Consider the following 18,707-nt stretch of genomic DNA (forward strand, 5'->3'; position numbering starts at 1 on the left):
TCCTTAATCATAATCTCGCCGAATGTCTTTTTAAAGGCTTTCGCCGCTTTCGTGTCCCGAGCTGCACCACTGAACGGATGCCAGTCTGTTTACGGAATTTCTCGAACCACCCATGCTTAGCCATGAAGTCTGGGGTTGGCGTTGATGTCCCTTCTCCTCCGTTGTCTTCGGCCTGGGAATCAAATCGCCGAAAATAGCGCTGGCCTTGTGGCAGATTGCCGTCTCCGTTATCGTATCGCCAGCGATTTCTTTGTCTTTTTATCCCAACAAGAAGAAGCCTTTCCATTTCCATCGTGCCACGTGGGTCCCCTCTTTTGCTCTGGACAAAATAGTACGCCCTTGGAAGGTGTAGCTGCTTTGATGACATCCTTCTGCTTAAGGATGGTGCCTATTGTCGATGGATTTTGGCTGTATTCCTTGGCGATCATACTTAATCGCACACCAGCTTCATACTTCTTGATAATCTCCATCTTCGTCTCCAAAGAGAGCATCCTCTTCTTTCCGTAAATTTCAACTTTCTTGGGACCCATGACTACGTATATACTGTACGTAATTATGTTTTGTAGTACGTGCGTACAGTGGTTCCCCCCGTATTCGCGGGGGATGCGTATCAGACCCCCCCGTGAATAGTTAGAACCCGTGAATGCTTTGGAAACCCTATAAAAATGCTAAAAACAGCCTACAGGCGTCCCCGGGTTACGACAGGTCCGGCTTACGACTTTCTGAGGTTACGACGCTTTTTTCTTAAATATTCATTGAAAAATCCGCCCTGGGTTACGACACTTGTTCGGAGGTTACGACGCTGACGCTTCCGACGCTCCGAGTTAACGACGCTTTTAAAAAACGCATACTATGATAAGAATCCTTTATAGTTTAGCACAGTATATTAATAAAAATAAGTTTTTGGTTAGATTACAACAAAAATTTTGAGGTTATGATGATTTTCGAACAGTTTTTATGTCGTATTTTTTGAATTTTTTTTTTAGTGATGCCTCATATGCGAAACTAGTTTCCGAGCGAATGAATGGAAATTACACTAGCTTGGTCCGATTAGTGGGGTGCGCAGTTTATAATACAAGGTCCACCAAAAGCGCAAACTCAATGAAAAAATCATTGATGGTTTCCAGGTATACATTATTAACAAAACTAAGTTTCTGGTTAGATTACAACGCAAATTCCAAGGTTACGACGGTTTTTTATGCCTTTTAACGATACCTCATACGCAGAACTAGTTTCGTCGAGCGGAGGGACGCACATAAATTAATTTACGCTATTAAACTGTATGGTAACCATAGTCAAGGATAAGGAACGCATTCTCAAACAGTATACACATCCTTTAATACAAAACGCAAAAATATCATTGAAACATTATTTCACTTAAGAATCCATTTATACTCTACTTAGACTTGGATATAAAAACCATAGTTTCTCTCTCTCTCTCTTGTATTTTCCAACGAAGATAATCACTAATTAGTGTATTTTGATGTTTATTTTCATGACTAAATACATTTTTTATAATACAAAAATGATTTACTAATTTTCAAATATTTTAATTTATTAATACTGGTATTAGTAAGTTTAAATAAAGTTGAAATGATAATCACATAATAAAAATAATAATTCTCTCTCTCTCTCTCTCTCTCTCTCTCTCTCTCTCTCTCTCTCTCTCTCTCTCTCTCTCTCTCTCTCTCTACTACTACTACTACAAAGATGTATGTTTTTTTGTATGATAAATAAATGATTTACTATTTTCAAATATTAATATTAATTTATACAGCAATAATATCAATTCATTAAAGAAAATACCATAGTGAATTAGTAAGATTTTAGCTTATAGTTTAAAAAATTAATGGTAAGAATGAAGGAAATCCCCAGTCTTCTTCAAGTAACTTCCAGTAACCTTTTCTCAAGATCCAGGTACTAAAACTGTCAGATATATCAAGTTTCTGTGGACAGCCATGAGGGGGGAAGAGCTGCAGTGTTGCCATCATGTGTTTTCATGAGATTCCCCCCACCCCCCCCTCTCTCTCTCTCTCTCTCTCTCTCTCTCCTCCTCTCTCCTCTGTCTCTCTCTCTCTCTCTCTCTCATTTACTGAGACTCGAGATTTTTTATGTACTTGTACTATTTGTTTTTAATACTTTCAATAATAATAATAATAATAATAATAATAATAATAATAATAATAATAATAATAATAACTGTATAATTACAAAATTCATATGTGATAGTATTTTAAAGAAATACAATACGTACTAATCTATCCATGTCACTTTTAATTAAGGTTAACTCTCTCTCTCTCTCTTTTGCCACACAAGATAATAATGTGTCATAGTGGTAACTCCCTCCCTCTCTTTCGCTGGAAGCGTTATAAGTATTTTTGAGAGAACAGATAGAGATAAACACTCTCTCTCTCTCTCTCTTTTACCGAGATGAAAGAATTTTTATGGTACTAGTATGTAAAATGTTTATTGATAATTTCAGTTATTTAATAATAATAATAATAATAATAAGAATAATAACTAATAATAATAATAATAATAAATAAAACTTTAATTACAAAATTCATAATGGTCGTATTTTAAAGAGATGAAAATGACCTTTCCATTTCACTTGTAAGGATAATTCCTTTCTTACTGAGATGAGAGAATTTTTATGGTAGATGCACGTGTTTATTATATTTTCAATAATAATAATAATAATAATAATATAATAATAATAATAATAATAGAAGTAGTAATAATACGATAACGAATTTCAAAAGAAAATTCTTCCCTTCGTCTTTTTCTGTATCAAGTTTCCCCAACCGTCATAACTCCAGTGACACTCGAGCTTAACAATGCCATACAATGGTCAACGAATTTAATGGTTTTATGTCAATCTCTCTCTCTCTCTCTCTCTCTCTCTCTCTCTCGTCTCTCTCATCCTTTCTCTCTCTCTCTCTCTCTCTCCTCTCTCTCTCTCTCTCTTGTATTTTAATGAAAATACAGTAATTTGTGAATACACAGTGTTGCACATGAAATAAGTAAATTAGTGATAATTTTAGAGATACGGCCATAAGAAACAAATTGCAAATTAGTGAAATTTTCCCTGTGGACATGTTTTCAAGAACGTCGTTCCGGCTTACGACAATTTTCGGGTTACAACATGTCTTAAGAAAGGAACCCCGTCGTAACCACGGGGACTGCCTGTATTTTGTTAGTTAAAACTCAAGAAAAACCCACTAAAAAATTTTCATACATGGTTTTTTTAATAGTTTTATCACTTGATGAAATTCATCAAAAAACCAGGAATTTGTGGATATTTACCATAGAAAAATACTGCAAATGCGCGAATTTTCCGCGAATAATGCAGGGAAACATTCCCGAGAGAAATCCGCAAATGTGTGAGTTCGCGAATCTGGAGAACGCGAATACGGGGGGTCCACTGTATACGTATGTAGTAAAGTTCTCACACAACACGATAAAGTATACTAAAACGAAATCACTAAGCGAATTTACGTTAATAAACAAAATCGTTAGAACAAACGAATACCACAAGTGTACGATACAGATGATGCCATGCAGTGGCCAAAGAAGCATGCCGCTACGTAGATGCATCATGGGGAGGGATGCTGGACTAATAGGAAAGAAGGATCCATGGCGGTGACTAGCATCAGGCAACCAATGGGGGAGAGCGGGGAGGATGGTGGCGAGTCTACTCAGTTGGCGGTGCGCGAGTTTCAAAATTGTTATCGGTGGTCCGGACGAATCTCGGACTTTACAGCAACAACCTTTCGTATCTTGAACAATTTTCGTATTAGAGCCGTAAAATTTTTTCGTATTTGCTTCATACCTCGAGTTTTTCGTAGTTGAGCCTTACGTATCTCGAGGTACTACTGTACCACAGTTTATATCAAAGAACATTTGAAAAACATCATAACGTAAACTAAAAAGTCAGAAAGCTGGTAAACCATGCAAGGCAAAATAAATTCTCAATTATTTCCATAAAAAACTGTGTAAAGAAAAGACGAATCGGTCTAATGGAGGAAAGTACAGAACCAGAAAAAACCTAGTAAAGAAGAAAGGAATTCCTTAATACATCAAGCAACTTTGCACTCTAATATATGACCCTAACACTGAAAACTTGGGTAAAATTGGAAACTACATTCTGTTAACAGGTAGTAGTTGCTTATAAAAAGTATAACTACATAAACCAGTAAATAGTTAGTTATGAGAAGTTTACCTAAGACTAATAAGATAAATGTATTAACCCTCCTTGGGCTGGCGTGAAGGAAAAGATTCATTCATTCTTAAAAATTTAAAAGATTGAATTGACTGGAAATGTTGATGATTCTCAGAAAATTTCTAAATGGTCCAATGCATCTGTGAACATCATCACCAATGCTATTAGCATGGCAATTAACATGCATATCATGAATGTTTATAAAGAACCCTAAACTTTTACAACACACTAACAATGAGGCATAGTTTATGTCCAGAATTTTTGTAACATAACCACTGAACCCTTGACGCTAGCCTACACAGATTTCACACTTGCAAGTAAGGATATGAATAAAAATAAACACATTTAATGTAGTAGTTCATCCATGTGACCTCGGACACTTACCTTGCCTTTGCATCTGTTGAACAGTTAGCAGCTGAGCATATCTTATACATAGCAGAATTTCAGAAAGATGTTTCTTTCCAGTATTTATATCTATATTTCTATTGATTTCATTTTTACTGTAATTTTTCCCTTTGCCTTTTTGGAGATCAATTTTTGGTTATCTATTATTGCAACAAATAGTTTTCTATAGCTGATGTCAGTTTCTAAAGTTGCCAGCTTCCGTTTTTCAAGTAACTTTTATGAATATTCAGCCTTATTGTTGCTTTCAAAGAACACCACTTTTTATACAATTTTAGTGATAGTTCCATTGTGCTCTCAATTTTTTGTAGGGCGACTGTATCTTTGTGATTTTGGTCTCAGTATATTAAGTTTAGAGCTTCAACGTTACGTATTGCAGGGAACAATAAGTTAGCTATTTAATCATTCTCAGGATAGTCCCACTTTACAAGAGCTAACTTTAGATTTTTTGTTTATTAAAGAGTGCAGAATCTTGTGTGGAATGCATCTAACTGGAAACATCAGGTATCTGGAGGTAATGATGGCCTCTTATGGGCACTATAAAATTATTTGTTGGCAGCTGATTTAGATAAAAAACAGAACTCTGAAGATATTTTGCAAGGTCCATGAAAACTAACACAAATATCAATAACACAGAAAAAGTAATTATTCATTCTCAATAGAACATATTACTATAGTCAATTCATTTAAGGTAGATTCTTGTGCCTACGAGATGTTTGTTTGGCGGCCTCTGATTGGCTGGTACCGGGAGGTAGGCCGCTCGCTCAGTGTCTCATTATTTTTGTCTGTGGCTTAGAACTAGCAATATGTTTATATTTCTTCAATCATCTCACACTTTGCTCAAGATAGGAAAGTTTTGGTCATACCATAGGATTTGGTATAATTAATTACTACTGAATTAAGCCAGTTTTTCCTGAAATCAGTTAAGATAAAACACAAAGGAAGGAATTACGAGTAAAACGTGAAGAGGAATTACGAGTAAAAGTGAAGAGAGAAGCATTTAATTCTTTTTTTACCTGTTTTTACTTATCATCAGATTTTGCATCAGTAACGCGATCAAGATAAAATAAAACTTGTGTTTTCATACAACAAATTCACTCTGATAAGCTGGTGTTTCAGATTTTGGATGAGTGTAATATGTGAAGAGAAAATGAAAATATGTCTTATTATGTTGCATCCATAAATGATTCAAGTTTGATGGTACTGCTGAGAAAATGAGATCTGCAAGGCATCGTTGCGTTTGTTGTCTCAGCAAGAGATTTGAATTGCCAATTAGCGATATAAGAGGTTGCAGTTTCGACAATATTTTCCATGTTATATCATTACATATTCTGTAATTAAATACACAGAATTCCCATTATGACATATTAGTATGTCTGGGCATATCTGATAAGGAAAAAAAAATAGTAATCAGATAGAGGCATCTAGTATCGTTAGCTCAGACTAGGCAGCCGCGGGAATTCAGTCCAGCAAAGTTGAACTCTATGGACAGACGACTTCACACTCTTCAACTCAGCCTAAGCTTTAATCACGTTGTTTCAGAATATTGTTTCTAATTTTATTATATGATGAATATATTTTCAAATGAAAGAGATATCAGACACTTATTTGAGTGATATGAAATAATAATAATCTCTTTGAAATAATAAACGACAAAGAATTAAGAAAGATTGATATCCTTTCAGGTTGAGTTAAGTACGGATGCAACATTTTAAGACATATTCTTCATTTTCTTTTCACATATTACACGCACCTAAAATCTAAAAGCATCAGCGTATTCAGGGTGATTCTATTTTATGAAAATACAAATATTATTTCATCTTGATAGCATAAATTATTCAAAATCCGATGATAAATAAAAACAGGTACAAAAAATGAAATGTTTCTCTCTTCACTTTTACTCGTAATTCCTTTGTGTTTTGTTTATCTAACTGATGTCAGGAAAAGATGATTTAGTTGTAAAATTCATACTAAATCCTTTGGTATGACCAAAAAACTTTCCTATCTTTTGCAAAACGTTAATGAAGAAATAAACATGTTGCTAGTTTTCTATGCTACAAAAACGAAAATATGATGAATGAGCGAGCAGCCTACCTCCCGGTACCAGCCAATCAGAGGCCGCCAAACAAACATCTTTGTAGGCATAAGAATCCACTTTAGGTGAATCAACTATAGTTAGGACTTCAAGTAGCTACTACTTATCAGCAAATGGTCAAGGCTCAAGAAGAACCATCAATGTAAAAATCTTTAGCATTCTCAGTTTACAATATTGCTCTTACTAATGACTGCACAACTGATCTGCAAATTAGCCCATTCCTCAATATTTTTTGAACTACTATTCTAGATGGACTGTACTTTCCATGGATATCATTGACCTGAAGTCTATAATGTGGAACCTTAAACACAGGCCAGTTCAACAGATATATTTTGGTAACAAGGTAGTTAACCAGTAGCAGGTGAGTGGAGGTGTGGAGTCAACCAACTCACCTGACTATTTGCACTCACTTTTACGTTCGATCAGAGACAAAAGCAGAGGTGGCTGGAGGTAGAACCATGATTAAAGCCTTTGGGTTCACATATCTATGAAAACTGCAGCTTAACTTTAAAAACTGCACATTTTTCAAAACCAAAATACAGACTTTCTTTAAATGGAGACTCACTCCTTAGTTGTGAGGTATTTTCTGAAGATTATGACTGGCAATTTTCTTTCCAACCCATATTGCCTGCCTTCCTCCGGCCATCTATTGGCAAAAATCAAAACCTAGGCAGTTACACTTCCTGATATGAGACATCAGAACAAAATGATGGATATAGTTTATAACAACAATAAAGACCAAGATCAAGCAAATTGGTTTCTACCTAACCACCACTACAGGAAAGGGCGTAAAAATATTTAGTTTAAAAACAAGTGATTGCATGCACTACTTTTTCATTCCATTGTCTAGGGAGGTAAATACGAGAAATGACAAATATAATCACCCTTTTTAACATGAAAAGTATGGTATCTATTTTTTCTTCTCTATCATACGTGGTCCAGTGGCTAACGAAAGAAAAAACAGGTTAACTTATCAGACTCCAGGTAAAGTGAAAAGAACACTGCAAATATAAATAAAAAAAATAAGACTATACAACAACCTATTATGCCAAGTGCAGACAGCAAGACTTGCATTACAGGTTGTCAATCTGACATAACTTCGCACATAACAGATGCATATATTTACAGCAATCAGTGGCTAATGAAATACCAGCAAGAAAATTATGAAAGCATTTCAAAAATACAACTGAATTATAACAGCACAGGAAAAAACATTGGCAAAGACAACAGAAAATTATAAAAAATAGTGAAGTTGACAAACTTCCAGTGCTGGTGATTTATAATGGCGAATATCCTAGGCACCTCTGAAGATGTAACTACAACCATAATCTGAATTGATTGTACTGGTAGGAACTAGTGAGTGAAGAAAAATTGATGACCATCCTTCCACTAAGCAAGTGTATTATGAGAAGCAACCTTTTAAGCGAGCTGGAGCTCACTCGTTCTTGATTTGGCCGACCTAACGACAACATTAGTTTAAGTAAAGGTTATGAAGGATATCATAAAAGGTGGCAAGCATGACATACGAACATAAGATAAATTTCAGTAACCATCAGCAGTTTACAATGGTAATGGAGGAAACTCAACATAGGTGCAAAATAGGATGCTTCTAGATGCAACAAAGGACAGGTCAAATGACCAGACACTACAGTAAAATCAAAGGCAAGGGTCTTAAAAAAATGTCTCAATATTGAGTTTTAATTGATAAGACTAAAAATCAATCCAAAATAAAACAAAATTACAGTGTTGTGGTAAGCATCACAAAAAAAGGGTTCAGCCACTAAAGTGGCAATACAAATGCTGTAGGCAAAGCACAAGGGATGCTCATTATTATGCTGAGTATGTACAAGAAATCCTCATGAAGATATGGAAGAGGATGATTCCGTAATAATTACTAAGGGAGGGTTACAATGAGAAGGCAATAAGAAACAAGTAACAAAAGTCAATATAAAACGAAAGATATTGCCCAACCATCCAGAATATCCATTTGTAGACCAATTTACACACTGTGTGCTTTAGACATGATATTTTTTACAAAGTGGATTGTGACCACAAAATGAAACATGTTTGGGAGGAAGTAGATGTAAAACACTTCAGCGGCTAGTAAATGGATTAACACACCAAAGAATGAGAAGGTTTGAGTGCCTGACTTTAGGGGTAGAGGATTAACAAATAGAGAAGCAGCATATTAAGAAGTGGTAGAAAAGTAATCAAATTATTATTATATTATTATTATTGTTGTTGTTGTTATTATTAAGTATTATTATTTGTTATGGATGGATGGATTATGAAATTTAGGGACAAGCCCAACCACTGGGACCTACTTTGATCATTTAGTGCATGGATTCAGTAGAAAGTAAATAGATAACTGTTTCACAGTTAACTATTTCAACTAAATGGGAATTCAATCAAGGTGTGTACAAGATGCATATATGAGAATGGAGAGAACCTTATCAGCCATCTGACACAATAAAAAAAACTAGAGTAAAAACATTGGTAATGATAAAAAATATAACCATATAGTCAAACAAAAAGGAAAAAAAACATGATGGCTGTATACTCACTAAGTGTAAACACAATAAATATAAGTACAGTACATAAACATTTAACAAAAGTATAAATAAAAAATGAGGAGACATTTCCAATTGGATGAATTCCTGTTATTAAGCATTCAAAATAAAGATAAATAAAAATGTAGACATTCAAGTCTGGCAAATTTAATTATTACATTTACTTCCACTGATGACCATTCTTGCATCATACAAAATAGGCAACCAAACAATTCTCGAGACGAAAGAATGAACCGAGGTGGAAAAGGCTGGGCACTACTTACTCTCCTTACTGCAACAACCAGAACCAAGTATTAGTGAAATGTGAGTATCACTTGAGACAAAAGTACTCTCCTTCATGATAGGGTTCCCATCCAAAACAATCAATGCTTCACTTGTTTACAGCCAGAATTCATCACTTCCCTCACATCAACTACATACATGTAAAATATTAAGTTTGTTTTCATTTACATACAACACTCTTGCATTTGTGCAAAATACCTTTGCACCTTCCTGAATTTAGTCAGTAATAACTGCTCAGCATAGGCGCATTCTCTTTAAACACTTCAGATGAATAAAAGCTCATTTAGTTCCCACATTTCGACATGTCAAAAGACAACACTGGATAAATTAGTTAACTCTGAGTTATTACTGGAATAGATAATAATTTTTAAAACCTCTTACTTTTTGTTGGAGGTGATTCCTTCTTTTTGGGAGCTTCCTTAGCAACTGGACCTGCTAAAAAGAAATCCAGAGTTAATAAACATAATTTAATGTAAAGCTAGTTTCCCTTCACCATTCTACACAAATTAAAGCTCATTTTACCATTCCACAGAAATTATAGCTCATTTTATTCACACATTTTATAGCTAGGCTAACATGAGTAATTACTACTGAAAAACTAATACTGTAATATGCATAAAATTTTACTTTTTGTTTGTTGAAATTCCTTCTTTTTGGGGGCCTCCTTAGAAACTGGACCTGATAAAAAGAAATTGTGAGTTACAATATAGTAATTCAAATTAACACTTTTCAATAAATATCCTCTCATGCCTATACGTAACAATGTACCAGTCTTTACAAGTAAAAATTGCTTTAGGTATGTGTTGACACCAACAATACAGCAAAACATCTAAGGGCAGCATGCCAACTCATAGTGAAAATCACATACATATATCTGCTAAAACACTTTCCAAACCTATAATTTAATTAGCATAGAAAAACTTCATGCCACCTCAATATGAAAATCACCTGAATATTTGCTACAGGATTGTTCAAACCTGTACTATTCAATGAATGTAACACAAGAAGTCCTATGGTGACACTCATGTCAAAACGAGTTGAGCCGAGTTGATTATTTATAGAATTCAATGGCCACACACTGACCTATGAGGTCATTCAGCACTGAAATGGAATTAGACAGAAAAGTATGAAAGGTCTAACCTCCTTTCCAGTTGCACTTTGAATAGTGTTTGAAGAGGTTGGTAAGTAAGATGGCTGAAAAGAATATAAAAGGAGGTACAGTAAAACGAACGAAAGGGGTTGCAGCTAGGGGCTGGAGGCATGCTGCAAATAACCTTAAGTAATGCCTACAGTGCAGGGTTTGCGTGCTTTGTTAATTGCCATCTTCCATATGGCATGATGGTGGCATTTACTACTGGCTCCTAATACATGATCATGGCTTTTCAAACTTTGTAATCAATTTAAAGGCATGATGTTTGTGCATGTTTATTGCCATGTGACTTTTGTTAAGTCACGCTATTGGCCAGTTACTTTCACCAACATCAGAGACAACCATCATAAACATGCATTCATCGTAACTGAAATGAAATGTTTGATGGTGGTGGGTGTGGTAAACCTGCTGGACCACTGATTTGTCATATGTGTACTTTTTGTTTGATTAAGACATTATCATTATTATAACAAGACCACTAAGAAATCTTCCTTGAATTTCAAGGGCCTCATTTGGGCAGGCTCTTAAATGACAAAGTTGGAACAAGGTACATAATGCTAAAGAAGAGGGACACCTAAGAAGTCCCTCTTCTTTAACATTACCATTCCAAAACCTAAACCAACAACACCATAGACAACTGAATATATGAATATAAACATAGGGGGATGTCTTCATCCATTTACGATGATACAGTAATACCCTGAACTTATGCGATTTGAGTTGCGTGAATTCACAATAGTGCGAACTTTTCATTGGAACCTAACTAATTACCATACAGGAGTTCTTAACAATAGCAGGAACATTTGCGAATCCTCCAGAAACACTGCAAAAGTGTTATGTTTAATCTATTATGTAAATTTTAAGTTTTAAAGCCTTTCTGTATAAAATCTTTATTAAAAATTTATTACTTTTATTTTTGTACATGCATAAATAGATACAAAGGTAACTACAGCAACCTACAGTTAGTGCATATATGTACTTCTATAAGATGCAACGCCCATTCACAAAGTTACTGCACTTTTCAGAAATGATATCCCTTTAGAAACTTTAATTTCTGAAGTACTTACTAGTACTACTTTACTTTAAGTTTCATGCTTTTAAGTGTAAAATCAGTATGGAGATTCTGTGTATGCTATCTATATTTTTGAAAAATATAAACAAAGGCAGTACGTAATTCACAGTGTTTGTCACTATATAAGATCTTCATGATCAACTAGTAAACCAAACCAGAGACATTGTCACTACATAAGACCTTCATGATCAACTAGTAAAACATATACATAAAAGAGCTGTTGTTCTGTGAAAATTACTATCTTAACCTCGGAGAAAAGTACTGGTACAATCTGCATGTACTATGTTACGTAATACAGCACATACAGTTAATGTACTTTTAGAAGATGTGATCCCATTCGCACTTTTTAAAGATGATACCCCTCCAGAGTTTTACCTCACATGACCTACGTATTTCTCTCTCTCTTTCTCATAGTTAGCACTCACACTAGCACATGATTTTAAATTGATCACACTCTGCAAACATTACATATGGATATAGTACACATCATCTTTATTTCATTGAATTGTGTACCTATCTTTGTTATGAAAGACTTATGAAGTTTACCTAGTGACGCAAAGAAAACTTCTTTTACTCTGAGGGAAAAAGAAAATGGCATCCCATGAATTAGGGGTAACGTTAGTATACATACGAAAATGGATACATATGTACATAGTAGTTCCTGTAACTATTTTTATGCAAACTAGTTATTTCTTTTTTAAGGGTAATGTATTAAAACTATTTTTAAATCAAATTACAGTAACTTTAATTTCATTTAAAAGTTAGCTTAATACCTAGGGAGCATGATTAGGGTCATATTTAATGTTCAAACTCTAGAAGTAGGCATTTGCATTTTTAGAGACCGTGCCAAACTTACGCGAAACTTCCCCTTACGCGAGGAGGTCTGGAACCTAACCTCATGTAAGTTCAGGGTATTACTGTTTATATAATTGGAATGTAAAATTTAAGCTAAAGGCCAAGTTCTGCATATATAATTGAAATATGAAATTTGAGCCACAGGCCAAGTGCTGGGACCTAGGATGTCATTTAGTGCTGAAAGGAAAATTGGGAGACAGAAGGTTTTAAAGGTGTCACATGATGAACACCTTACAGATGCACTATGAAAGAATTGTTAAGAGAGGATGGAAAGTAAGATGGAAGAAATAATATGAATGGAGGTACAGTGAAAAGAATGAAAGGGGTTGCAGGTAGAGGCTAACATGATACTGCAGAGAATCTTAAGTAATGCCTACAGTGTACAGCATGAGGTGCACTGATGGCCTAACTCCCCTCCCCCACTGGAACATCTATACATAAGTCAGAGAGAATTGAGCTCTTCTTCTAAGGTTAAATTTCTTGGACAGCTATTATCACATAGTCCCTGCAAAATAACAACTAAATATGACAAATTTTGTCTTCAGAGTAATTTCAAATACTTTAACTAATGATACATTTAAAATAATATTCCCCCTCATCAAAGACATACCTTTTATGACCTGTGGAGCTTTTTTCTCTGATGTTCGAGGTGTACTTTCTGAAAAGTTCAATGTAATTTAATGAAAACTTACAAAAATCCATGAACCAATTTCAAGTTCAAATGACTTCACAAGTAAAAATCAATACAGTTAACTTAATATGTGAGGCACTGAAACACAGCCTTGCATACCGTGCTTCATAAATAATATATAAAATAAACTAATGAATACAAAAGGAATACAGAAATGGATCTATAGAGGACATAAAAACTCAACATTAGGTAACTGAAAATATAATTCATTCAAATGATTGTGATGATCCATAGTAAGAACACCTGTCATTTACTACTTGAACTATTTCTTCTAAGAGAAGCAAAGTAGCAATTCAAAACATTAAAAACTGATGTAGTATACATTACTGTGCCAGTGAGGTAACAGCTATGATTATCACTTGTGAAGTTTCTGGTCTCTCTTGATTCAACACCATACTGTTTGGAAGCCTTAACAATACCGTGACTGTTCTCTCCCAAACAACAAGGTAGATAAAAAGATTTTGAACATAGAAATTACTCAAAGTGATAAAAATTTTGAAGTAAAACTATAGTTAAGCTTACCTTTTACTTTTTCAATTTCATTTTCATACAGGTATTCCTTCAGTTTGGCAGAGGGCTTCGGCTGCCGTCCACTCTTACGAGTTGGAGTCATCATTTCTGTATATGAAATAAAGCAATGACTGGCAGATTCATAATGAACTTTATTAAAAACTTTAAACCCAAGGCATGTCGTTATAAAATTTAGATTCCCATTCCACAAACCCTTACATAAGTAAACAAATTCAGGATTGGTCTACTTTTCATTCAATCAAGTATTACAACATCCTCAAGGAGACTGTTCCACAGTCCTTTAACCCTCACAGGAAATCCTTTGGACTATGGAACAGTTTCCCTGATGATGTACAATTGGAACCTCAAAAGTTCAATGAAGATGCAATGCATTAGTGGTAGTACTATCCTAAAAGAATTCTCTTGGTATTTTAGCAATACTTACATTTAAATCTATTAGTTTATTAATTAATTTCTTCATTTATTTTTTCTATTTCTATTTCAATAACTGATCACTTCTTTCTGCATTCCCTGTTACTTCTTTCAAGTGAACAGCATAATCTTTGGAAATTTGACTTTCAACCCAAAGGCGCCTGTGAGCTTGTTCCATATGAATAAGGTTCATATTCTGGATAATAATGTAAATCACAACACCTGGCAGTAAATGGAAATACAGTAGTACCTCGAGATACGAAAGGCTCTACTTACGAAAAACTTGAGATACGAAAGCCAATGCGAAAAATTTTACTGCTCTACATACGAAAAGTTTTCAAGATACGAAAGGTTGTTGCTGTAAAGTCCCGAGATTCGCCCGGACCACTGAGAACAATTTTAAAACTCCCGCGCCGCCAACTGAGTAAACTCGCCACCATCCTCCCGCTCTCCCATTGGTTCCTGATGCTAGTTCACCCCATAAGGTCCTGCTCTCCTATTGGTCAGCATCTACCCTTGTGCTTTAAGTATTCTATTGGTAAAAAGTTGCTGTAAATTGAAAAACTTATTCATGTAATACATTTAATAAAAAAAAAAACATTAGGTAAAGATAGAATTAAAGAATAGAAATGAATGGTTATCATACTGTTTGGTAGTTCAGTAGTTGAAGAGAGATAATGAAAATTTATGGCTTACTGTGTAAAAGTGATTGCTTGGCGATCGTTCAATACTAGTAAGTGCTGGATGTAAACAGACGTTTGGTAAGCTTTTTTGTTTTGTTTGCGTTTATTATAGTTCAATGGCTACTTAAATAATTATTTGAAATGAGTACATGCAATACATGTAATAAAAAAATTGTGAATTAGATATCGAAAATAGTCAAATAATCAGTCTGCCAAACAATAGGTATTTTTTAGAATTCTTCTTCTGTTTTATTTATTACGTTACGTATTACGTATGTTTCATTACAGCTGTCAGTAACTCAGTATCTCCACTAGGTAAAGATAGAATAAAGAATAAAAATTAATGGTTATTATACTGTTTGGTGGTTTCATTAGTTGAAGAGAGATATTAATGACAATTTATGGCTTACTGTGTGCTAGGAAAAATGATTGCTTGGCGCTCGTTCGATACTCGTAAGAATGTAAACAACCTCGATTGGAAGGTTTGTTTTTTCTTTGTTTGTGTATTATAGTTAATGATTAATTAATAATTTATTTGAAATGAGTATATACTGAGATTTATACATTTTATTGGCAATTCTAAGCTTTTAGCTCTTAGGTTTAGATGTCAGAATCATAGACTAGGCTACAGTAGCAACACCGCTAACATAGCTAAAGTCCTAATATATGCAGTAAAAAATGGGGTTGAACATTACATGCAGTTGAATATTACTCAAGTATGTACAGTATTTTGCCTTTTTGGAGACATATTTCTTCCGTCGTAACCCTAGAACATGTGTTTTAGGCCTGGAAATATAATTTACTTGGGGTGTGTTTTGGAGGGCTTGGAACGGATTAGCCATTTTACATGTAAAATGTGTTCCAAGATACAAAAACTCATAATACGAAGGCCGTCTTGGAACGGATTAATTTCGTATCTCGAGGTACCACTGTAAGTTCTTTTGAACTATATGAAAAAAAACAAGCTATAGCCTTCCACATTTCAAAGTGTTCCATAAGACATTGGCTGCCTGTCATTTTTTTTGCACTGAAATGGTTACCTACCATCTTGACTGATCTGGAGCTGACAGTGATGGTTTTACCAATTACACAGGCATCAAAAGGTCAATTCTGACAGCCTGCAATGATCTATGAGCATTGCGGCAAAAGTTATGAGAATCCAGAACATCACTAAATCAACTGTTGTCTTATGTATAACATTTCTCTAAATTTCAGGGATGTTAAGAGTACCATGACTGGCTAATGTTTAAAGGGTTTAAGGTTAAAATGTGGCCCAGTTAATAAAGACTGCTTCATTACTCTATTGGTCACCCAGGAATTTCAGTCATAAAATCATTCACCACTAATTTGGAGACTAACATCCAATTTTTCAAATAAAAGCTTCCAGCCTGAAATATTGGTGAGAACTACCAAAAAAGTTCAATGTAGTGAGCATTCTGTAGGTGGAATGTCAGATTCCAGGCTAATGGCTCTTACATTTGAGAAGTTCTATACCTCTCTCTTTTCAATCTGAAAATATGACAAATAAGTCACTACAAAAAGATCTAGTCCTCTGCAGAAATTTCCAAAACATTAGCCACTGCAAGCACCCACAAACAGTCCACAACTCATCGGCTCATATTGCAGGCCACTCTTACTGCTCAGTATTAGGGGCCTCCTTTCCATAACTTTTTCCCATTAATAGCCCATTTCAAGTTCTTTCTTTCCCTCTTGCTAACACACTAACTGTATACTCTTTTCATCTACCTATCATCGTTCGTTCTTTGCGCAGGACCAAACCCTCTCAAAAGACTTTGATCCATCCTTTCACTACATTTACCCTTTTACCATTCCTTTAACACTTCTCCACACATCAAACCACTTCAATTCTTATGCCACTTCCACAGAAGCAAATTGGACTCCAAAACACCTTTCATACATTCTAAACTGGACTGCCATAAATTCACAGTTTCCTCCCTGTCTTTTGCACATTGTGTGACCTGTCTCTCTCATCCAACCCATTCAAAATATTTTATTCACCAAATACCTTTACATACCTACTGCTTCCATTCTTTTAACACTCATATTAATATTAACCTGTGCCATTTTCTTGGTTTCCATTAACCCTAATAACCTGCAAAGTCTTTCGATTCTATTCACCATCTCCAATCAATATTCCATCACCTCCAAATATCTACCATCCAACACTGCTTTCACAAATCATCTTCTTGACCTGCAAGTTTGCACTAACATCCAATGAGTTTTATCTGACTCTTGTATCACTTCATCCATTAATTACAGAGTAGTCCTAGGTTAGATTAAAAAAGTGCAGAGGAGTTACATTGTGCTATTTCCGTAAGTGGCAGCCAACTTAAAAACAGATTGAAATATGTTTCAACAGGGGATACAAATCCTAACATTTACCTTACAAGTCAAGAAACAGGTTTCATTATATCCTTAAACTTAAGCAATGAAGCATGAGCAACTATTTTATACTGTATATAACTGGTTTGGGAAGGTTAGGCTAAGCTATAATGTACCTCCGTAACTGCCCTTGCTACAATTTCAAATTTTTATAAATTTTTTTGGTGGCACTTACGCTTCATGCAGATGAATTATGTATATATATAATATATATATATATATATATAAATTATATATATATATATATATATTATATATATATATATATATATAGATCTTTAATTGATTAAGTTGTGATGCATGCATTTCCAACCTTTTCAACCGGTCCAAGGTTGAGGTTTTATCTCCCCACTGGCATCTCTGCTGTTTGTGCACTGTTTTCTTGTGGTAGGCCAGTTTTGGCTAGGTTATCTCCTTTTTTTGTTTTCTTATATTTTCTCAATGACGGATAGACTACCTAGCTTAAGCTTCATTTTTCTTTTCAGTATCACTTTCACTAAATAAATCCTTTCAGCTGCTAAATCAGTGTCCCTCAGGAATGCACTTCCTTTTTTTCTATATTCTTGGCAAAAACACAAAAAATTAATTATTATGGTAAACGATCAAATGGACTTCTGGCAACCACCTCTACCGTTGCGCGACCACCTTTCCAAAAATAACTTTAGCACTTCCAGTAACATAAGATAGCCATCAGTCATGAGCCAATGCCTGTGGAAGAAACACCTCAAGACCTCTACTCTTCCCTCTCGAAGTGTGTTTCTCCCAAATAAGAAATTAAGGCCATAATTTCTGATTAAACAGAGGTTAATGAAAGTCCAGCCATGCGCACTAAAACTTACCTCAATGACGCTTTCAAAATTTTTACTTAAAACATCTTACATGCAGAAGATTGACGCCATCTCAACGTTTGCAGAGTCACTTGTGTAACCACACTTCCCATTTCCTGTGCTAAATCCACACACTACTTGTACCCATAGATGCTGGTACACTTTTTTCAAAACAATCTTAAACGACGATTGTGTTCAAGCTTGCGACCAGCGAAACCTGGCAATTTTTCAGGAAGAAGAAGAAGAATGCACTACGTAGATAACTATCTAAATAATTAGTTAAACACCAGAATAAGGTATGAATTGCATAAATTTATTATGTACTCGATAATTAATTGAAAGTAACCTGATTCTGAACACAAATTTCAACGGTTTTGCTGTGAACACTAACTACAATGAATTTTTCACATTTTGCTATTTTTTTATTTTATCAATATAATATAGTAATGGTCTATTAAGTAATTATTTTTGGAATTAGGACCTTTTTTTAGCCCTGTATTATGCCGTCATGAC

At 34.6% G+C, this 18,707-nt stretch overlaps 2 protein-coding genes across 15 annotated transcripts in view; one reads left to right on the forward strand and one right to left on the reverse strand.

Moving 5' to 3' along the window:
* LOC135219652 (nucleolar protein dao-5-like) overlaps positions 1-18,707 on the forward strand; it is a 126,588-nt gene that overhangs the window by 70,814 nt on the left and 37,067 nt on the right. The gene's annotated exons all lie outside the window — the stretch shown is intronic.
* Positions 7,630-14,020, reverse strand: LOC135220053 (uncharacterized). The gene is made up of 5 exons (XM_064257383.1): positions 13,862-14,020; positions 13,259-13,306; positions 10,199-10,249; positions 9,953-10,003; positions 7,630-7,664 (listed from the first exon to the last, which is right to left on the reverse strand). Exons 1-5 carry the CDS (start codon positions 13,953-13,955, stop codon positions 7,630-7,632), a joined length of 279 nt encoding a protein of 92 aa, XP_064113453.1. The 5' UTR covers positions 13,956-14,020.

This window comes from Macrobrachium nipponense, chromosome 1, assembly GCF_015104395.2.
Source record: "Macrobrachium nipponense isolate FS-2020 chromosome 1, ASM1510439v2, whole genome shotgun sequence".
Classification (NCBI taxonomy): domain Eukaryota; kingdom Metazoa; phylum Arthropoda; class Malacostraca; order Decapoda; family Palaemonidae; genus Macrobrachium; species Macrobrachium nipponense.